The sequence below is a fragment of the Triturus cristatus genome, chromosome 7, assembly GCF_964204655.1.
Source record: "Triturus cristatus chromosome 7, aTriCri1.1, whole genome shotgun sequence".
Taxonomy (NCBI): domain Eukaryota; kingdom Metazoa; phylum Chordata; class Amphibia; order Caudata; family Salamandridae; genus Triturus; species Triturus cristatus.
Genome location: NC_140590.1, coordinates 1,140,049,111 through 1,140,057,200, shown reverse-complemented (window position 1 = coordinate 1,140,057,200; position 8,090 = coordinate 1,140,049,111). Strand labels below are relative to the sequence as shown.

The 8,090-nt window shown below is 51.3% G+C and overlaps 1 protein-coding gene across 1 annotated transcript; it reads right to left on the bottom strand.

The window, feature by feature from the left end:
* Nucleotides 1-5,762: 5,762 nt before the first annotated feature.
* Nucleotides 5,763-7,481, bottom strand: LOC146811253 (fructose-bisphosphate aldolase A). The gene has a single exon (XM_085618315.1). It carries the CDS (start codon nt 7,443-7,445, stop codon nt 6,351-6,353), a length of 1,095 nt encoding a protein of 364 aa, XP_085474441.1. The 5' UTR covers nt 7,446-7,481; the 3' UTR covers nt 5,763-6,350.
* Between the last annotated feature and the right edge of the window lie 609 nt (nt 7,482-8,090).

Genomic DNA, 8,090 nt, shown 5'->3' with positions numbered 1-8,090 from the left:
GTCGTCGTCATCGTCATCCTGGATGAGAGGCACCTCCTTCCGCACCGCCATGTTGTGTAGCATGCAGCAGACAAGGATTCTTTTGCACACCTTTGCAGGCTCATATGGGAGGGCCCCTCCGGTCTTGTCCAGGCAGCGAAAGCGGCTTTTCAGGAGGCCGAATTTCCGCTCAATGACCCTCCTGCTCTGACCATGTGCCTCATTGTAGCGCAGCTCGGCTGGTGTCACAGGGTTCCTGAGGGGTATCAGCAACCACGGCATGTTGGGGTATCCAAAGTCACCTACAAACACAAAAATGAACAAGTAGCTGAGTTTTGTAGGAGTGCGGAATACAACAGTGACAAACACATACAATGAGAAACAGTCAGTACACACCGACAAGCCAGGCATGCTGAGCTGGCATCTGTGGCATCAGCGTTGCAATGCGACTACTCCTCATAATGTAGGTATCGTGCGCCGAACCAGGGAACCGTGCACACACATGTGTGATCGACATCTCAGCAAGACAGACCACCTGAGCATTGGTCGAATGGTAGTGCTTTCTGTTCCGGTATGCCTGCTCATGTGGACACACACTCCCAATGTGTTGGAGAATGGAAGTCCAGGGATGTGTGGTACATCAGTTTTTTTTTTTTTTTTTTTTTTTCTATTTTTTTTTTTGAAAAACGTTTTTATTGGCATTTATATGGAAAGACATACACAGGCACAGGTGGTAACGCCATCAGCACAGAGATTTACATAGTAAGCGCGCTCAGTCGTAGCCTTCTATGTGCGGTACATCAGTTGATGGGAATTGTCAACTTCCACACTGGTGTTGGCTTCTGGGTGTTGGGGGTCAGTGTTGACCACACAACAGGCAAAGTACCCTGGGAAGGACAGACAAGATACAGTCAAAAGCATAGAAGAACAGGAGAGAAATGCAATACACATGCACAAAACATGTTGCAAAACACCTACACAAACACTAGTTAGCAGTACTACCATATTGTGGAGTACACACCACCTGAATGGACACATCACAGCACGCATCCAGTCAAGTGGCACACAGACACACTCAGACAGCAACAGAGCTGGCTCAACACATTCCAGGCTACCTCCATACATACACATAACAACCCTGTAAACTCACATTCAGGTGAAGAAGTTGTTGATGAGCTGGGAGTGGACGCACCATCATCTTCATCATCACTGGCATCTTGGCCCAGGCCAGGATCCTCCACAGGTGCCGGAGGTTGGTCGTCGTCATCGTCATCCTGGATGAGAGGCACCTCCTTCCGCACCGCCATGTTGTGTAGCATGCAGCAGACAAGGATTCTTTTGCACACCTTTGCAGGCTCATATGGGAGGGCCCCTCCGGTCTTGTCCAGGCAGCGAAAGCGGCTTTTCAGGAGGCCGAATTTCCGCTCAATGACCCTCCTGCTCTGACCATGTGCCTCATTGTAGCGCAGCTCGGCTGGTGTCACAGGGTTCCTGAGGGGTATCAGCAACCACGGCATGTTGGGGTATCCAAAGTCACCTACAAACACAAAAATGAACAAGTAGCTGAGTTTTGTAGGAGTGCGGAATACAACAGTGACAAACACATACAATGAGAAACAGTCAGTACACACCGACAAGCCAGGCATGCTGAGCTGGCATCTGTGGCATCAGCGTTGCAATGCGACTACTCCTCATAATGTAGGTATCGTGCGCCGAACCAGGGAACCGTGCACACACATGTGTGATCGACATCTCAGCAAGACAGACCACCTGAGCATTGGTCGAATGGTAGTGCTTTCTGTTCCGGTATGCCTGCTCATGTGCCTGTGGTGGTATCAGGGCAACATGTGTCCCATCAATAGATTCAATGACGTTCGGCATCCTCCCCAGTGTATACAAGGCATCCTTTATTTCAGGGAGTTCAGCTGGGCTCGGGAACTTGATATACAGGTCGAGGAATTGCAACATCCCCTCCAAGACATCGCGTAGCACCCGACTAAACATAGTTTGCGACATACCACCAGCAGTAGCCACAGTGCACTGGAAGGTACCGGTGGCAAAGAAGTGTAGGGCTGCCATCACCTTCACCTCTGGGGTCAGTGCTGTGGGGTATGTCCGACCAGGTAGCAGATGTGGCGCCAACTGCTCCACCAACCCTGCAATCAGTGGCCTGGTGAAGTGGTACCGTCTGATGCAGTCGCGTTCCTGCATGGTTGCAAGGTCTGGGAATGGACGATGGACAGCTGGTGCCCTGCAGTACAGAGATGCACAAAGGAAGATTGTCAGTTCTGGCCATGACCACGATCACTATCACATGCTAGTTCATTACATTACACAATGTACTGAGGTGTGTGCTGTTGGGCATGGGCACATATGTCACCTACAAGATCACCACCTCACATCTCAATTCCACATGTCCACATGAGTCCCATGTAGTGCAATGGCCAATCATCTGGCTGTGTCCCCCAACCTATGTGCTGCTGCAGCGTTCAAAAAACACACCACAGTGACAATTGAGGCCTCATGTCTCCCAGGCATCACATATCTTTGCCATGCAGAAACACAGGCTACTTGTAGTGCCACATGAACACAGCAACGGACATGGCATAGCACGTACACACCACAAGGCAAGCGTAAGTCCCACAGGTAGTGGCCACTGTTGTTCCTGCCGGCCCTACATGTACGTCTCTTAGACACACACCCTATCAAGGTTCATGCATATACCACATGGATGTGGAGACTGTCACCCATTGGTAACATTTGATCAGACACATCTGAGACACAACATGCACACAGACTGTGGGTGCACATCAGTATTGTGGCTACAGGTCTCACTGTGACGTACATGCCATCACCCACAGGACTCAGGGTGTATGTGACATGTCCTAAACATATCCAACCTGACACTGTGGCCTTGACTCATGCCCATTACTGTACAATTGCACATCACAGTGGCAATGTGCACAACACACAAAGGATTCTGCCCCCATGTACACGTGCACATCCTGGAAGTGGCTGCACAAAGTGCCAGCCACAAAAACAGCTGTGGCCCCCCCAAACACCCAGGGAATGCAGCCTTACATGCCATGGGCCACTGTGTGGCCAATGTTGTAGTGTGGCAGGTGTGCACAGGTGTCCATGGCCAGTATATGTGTGTTGCATCCGTATAATAGTCACACTAATGAGGTCCGACGCGTGTGACAATGCGTATACATTGCACGGGTCATGTCCGAGCCGTGCGTACGCTTTGTCACTAAATGCAATGAGGTCCGACGTGTGTGACAATGCGTACGCATTGCACGGGTCATGTCAAAGCCGTGCGTACGCTTTGTCACTAAATGCAATGAGGTCCGACGCAGGTGACTATCATGCATACGCGTCGGACAGGCATGGTCCGAGACAGGCATACGCCTTGGCCATTGAATCGTATGTAGACGGGTGCATGTGTACATTCAAAATACGCGTTGTACGGTCAGTTGAACGAGCCGGGCGCACCCATTGGCTCTGGACTGTCATGGAGACGGATGCGGATTCAAAACTTGAACGAGTTGTGCACTGGAAATTCAGTTGGATGCCTACAACAATGTTGCAATTTCAAGTGTTCCATGAAGATTTGAACGATACGGAAGGCGTGTACGAGTCGTACTTTTAAATGGATTGGCCAGATTCATAGAATGCAAACGTGTTGGACCTATCACTTGGGACACATGGCACAGAGTCTCCCTCTGCAGCACAGATATAAGGCTGTCTGGCCCCCAGGGAGCTCATTTGCCTGCACTACATGCTACTGAACCACATCCCTTCTACCACTGCTGCTGTCTCTGCATCCTCTGGCTCCTGCTATGGCACGTATTCTGGAGAGGGCCCCAGCCTTCACTGAGGAGGAGAACCAGGCCCTGCTGAACGGGCTCCTTCCAGAGTACAGAAAGCTCTATGGGAAACCAGGGGAGCAGGTGAGTGTGCAGTCCACTGCCTTCCTAATTATGCATGTTGTCTGATTAGCAGTACTAGCAGTGTGCACACCAGTGGCAAGCATTCTCAATGACTACTTTCATCCCCCAAGTGTGTAGGTACATGCAATGAACAGTTTTCCTGCTGCTAAAGTGCATTATTGCAAGCTTAAACTATCCAGGCATTGTTAACATGTCAGACATGCATGTGCTTTTGCAATTCCCATGGTTGCACTACCTGTGTAATTTATTTCCCTTTGTGATGATGACATGTCTATCCGAATGTGTGCTGCAGCAATCTGGGCCATGTGTGTTCATGTACTTTTCACTTTGTCCTCCTCACAGGTTGATGCCCACCAGAAGCAGGAGATCTGGCTGACCATCGCCCGGGCTGTTCGTTCTGTGGGGTTCTACAAGCGCCGGATCCGCATCTGCCAGAAGAGGTGGCAGGACCTTCGGGGCTGGACCCAGAGGATAGCAAGAGTCCAGCTGAAGCTGTCACCTCCATGCAGGAGGGATGGACACCGGATCCTGACTCCCCACATGCTCCGTATCCTGGCAGTGGTCTTCCCAGGCCTGGATAGGCAGCTGAAAGCCAGACAGCAGCAGGAAGGGGGTGAGTCCATGTCTGGTCTGTGTACTATGTCTGACATGCAAATAGCAGTCTTTTGTCATGGTCACACTTCCACATTACGTAGCTCTTGTAGTCCCAAACTCAGGTCCCTCATTTGTGTGATGCACCCTCCTCATCTGTTCCACAGGTGTGGCCCCTACAATCTGTTGCTTGTGTCACTAGGGTACTGTGTCCCTGCAGTCAGCTATGCTTGAAGTACCGGTCAGCATCAGTTCCCATGAATCTGTTGTGTGTTTCATGGGTGGGTCAATTGTTTACACAATGCCTGAGATCTGACATGTGATCTGTGTGTGCCCTTGAGATGTGTACCAATTGCTGGTCTGACTCGCAACATGTGGCTGGGGTATTCCAAACAAACCCGTGCAGCAGGGAACACCACTTTTTGGGCCTCAGGAGTATGTATAGCAAGTATGTCACACTTGCTTAGCCACCTGACTACTGTCCAGGGCCAAACACTGTTTCTCTTAGTCCTGGCCAGTCATGCTCTGTAATCCCACTCCTGTGTATGAAATTGCAGGTTGTGCTCAGTGACATGTGCCTTCAGGTGTCTGCCTCTGTGTCATTAGGGTGTGGCTTGTTGCTACGTACAACTGGGGTGTCCATGATTCAGAGGGTCAGCATGACATCTGCAATGTGAATGTGAGAGACAAGACCTGTGTGACATATAGGTGTGTGATCATCTGACAGCGCACAATGGTGTATGCAACTGTGTCCTTCAGGCAGCTGGGTGACATGCATGGCAGACTGTGATGTGTTACTGTACAGGGATTAGTGTTTGCTGCGACTCATATGTCTGATTTGCATGATGTGGGGTCTTCTGGGTCCTGGATGTGTTGTTTGCATGGGATGGGCAAGTGCGCCGGTCATCTGCTAAATTTGCTTTACCCCACAGCTATGATTGTGAGTCAGTGCATATTGTTGTTGTCTGGATGCCCTGCCCCTGTGACAGGAGACAGTGTTGACTGACTTTCAGGGCATCCCAGTGCCATGGCATTTAACTTGCTATGAGTGAGCCTGCATTGTGTTCAAGTGTGCACCATGCACCACATTGTGGCATTGACCATCAGGACAGGAGTACATCATAGTGTGTGTTGCTGGCATGCATCACAAGCATGTGGAATGAGTCTCTGCCCATTCCTTCATCCGGACACCTGTACTGAGTCAGTAGCAAGAGATGTGCTGTATCTATACTTTACTTTATTAGATATATACTTTGAACGTCAACACTACGCGTGAGACTCAGAGCCGGCGTGAGATGGAAATCACAGGAACACCAGAAGCGCTGTCACCACTAGGTTGGAGGAAATGGAAAGGACCTAAAGCTCAGAGGCCTGCATGACAATACACAACCATTACAATAACAGACGAGTGCAACCACTGCTCCCGCATTGCAGCAGGCGTGCCACCCATGGGTGGACTGGTGACTGTACGGGAGGTGCAAGTAACAGCTAGCCACAGTGGCGACCCAGGGGTGCGTGGGCCGCCAACCGTTAGAAATGCCTTGTTTCCATGATACCAGACAGCAGGGCCAGATGGCATTTTAGGAACTGGTAAGAAGAGTTTGAGGCTTCTAGCCAATATCCACTCCTTCTCCCTCCAGATGTTTTTGACCTTACTACATCGGCCGGCATAGTCAGGGGAGCCACTCCAATCGGAGCAGACATTCCAGGAAGAGTACGAGGCAAACATGTGAAACGGGTGGCATTGGGAGACACATGGAAGGAGCGACATATGCAGGTGCGCGTGGCACCGGGTGCAGCCGGAGGAAGGCTACGTGGAAGCTTGTCTTAGTAGGCATGGTTGGAGACAAAGAGGGACTCGCCAGCCGCAGCTCCTGCCTGGCCACTGGGAACGTACTTGCCTTGGCAAGCCAAGCTGTTAGCCAAGGCTCTCTTGATGTACTCCTCCTGAGCATTCTTGACATTCTCCTTTTTGCCGCCCCATGCTTTTAGGCAGGACGCCTGCAGGGCACGGCCGTAGGAGAAGGTGACGGGCCAGGGTCGGTGTAGAGGGCACTTGTTGATAGCATTCAGATGAATGGTGGCATCCTCCTCACTTTGCCCACCAGACAGGAAGGTGATCCCAGAGACAGCTGGGGGCACAGTGCGGCGCAAAGCAGTGACTGTAGCCATAGCAACCTCTTCGTGTGAAAACTTCTTGGTGCAGGCATGGCCTGGGGTCACCATGTTTGGCTTCAGCAGGGTGCCTTCCAGGTAGATGTGGTGATCACTCAGGGCCTTATACACAGCCGCCAAGACCTTCTCTGTGACGTACTGGCAACGCTTGAGGTCATGGTCTCCATCGGGCAAAATTTCAGGCTCCACAATGGGAACAATGCAGTGCTGCTGGCAGATGCTGGCGTAGCGAGCCAGGACATTAGCGTTCTCCATGATGGCCAGTTCAGAGGGGGTGTGCTCTGATATTTTCAGCACGCAACGCCACTTGGCGAAGTCGGCGCCATCCTTCTTGTACTGGGCACAACGTTCAGCAAGACCATCGAGACCTTGTGTTGTGGTCTCTCCGTTTGTTCCAGCCAAGGGGACAACACCTTTGTCAACCTTAATTCCAACCACGGCTCCTTTGTCCTTGATGACCTGGACGAAGGAGCGCTTGTCGTCGGCATGGTGGTAGAGGGTCTCATGGAAGAGGATAACGCCACCGATGCAGGGGTTGACGCGGTCATCAGCGGTGAAGAGCAGCTGGCGGTAAAAGCGGCGGTTCTCCTCTGTGTTCTCTACGTTGATGGAGTTTAAGCGTTTAGCAATGCTACCGGTGGACTCGTCGGCCGCCAGGATGCCCTTGCCACAGGCCACGATGCGCTGCGCGATGTCATGGAGCTCCTTCTTCTGCTCCGAGGTCAGAGCGGGGTACTGGTGAGTCATTGTGAATGTTCTGTTCGAGGAAGGAAGCCCTGCTAAACCCCGCCGTGCATCACTTGTCTCGCTTCGACACCCATACAATCGATAGTCTCGTTAACGCCCCCTCTATTACAGACTGACTAAAACGTTAATTGCCCTGGAAGGACAGTCTTTGTAAAGCATCCCCGTCAAGTTGAGAGTGGCTTCATTGAGAGAACCCCCTGTATCTATAGTGACATACTCCTACATGTTCACTTGCATGTACAACTAATGTGTGGGTGGCGCATGTTGGCACATTAGGGTGTTAGCATCCAACATGCAACGGACATATGTGTGAAAGTCAAGGAGGGATATGTGTGCCATGGTTGATGTTGAGAATGACAATTGTCTTATCCTAAACAGTGTTGGCACTTTTAGCTGTGTTCAGCTGATGATGCCAGGGCTTGCCCTGTGATGTGATGTACTCATTGTGGTGTGTGCAGTCGGGGCAGGTGACTGATGTTGTTCTCTTACTTCCTATTCCTATACAGGAGGGGATAGTTCCACGGACCAGGAGGAGCCACAGAGCCTTACAGGGACAGAAGGAGAGGAGTCGGGTGGACCCAGTGGCACGGAGGGCGAGTGTAGCCACACAGAGGAGTTGTCAGCACCATCCCTCCCAGCTGAGGG

What these genes read in the sequence shown, in the direction of transcription:
- LOC146811253 (XM_085618315.1), bottom strand. Translation starts at nt 7,445, where the DNA reads ATGACTCACCAGTACCCCGCTCTGACCTCGGAGCAGAAGAAGGAGCTC.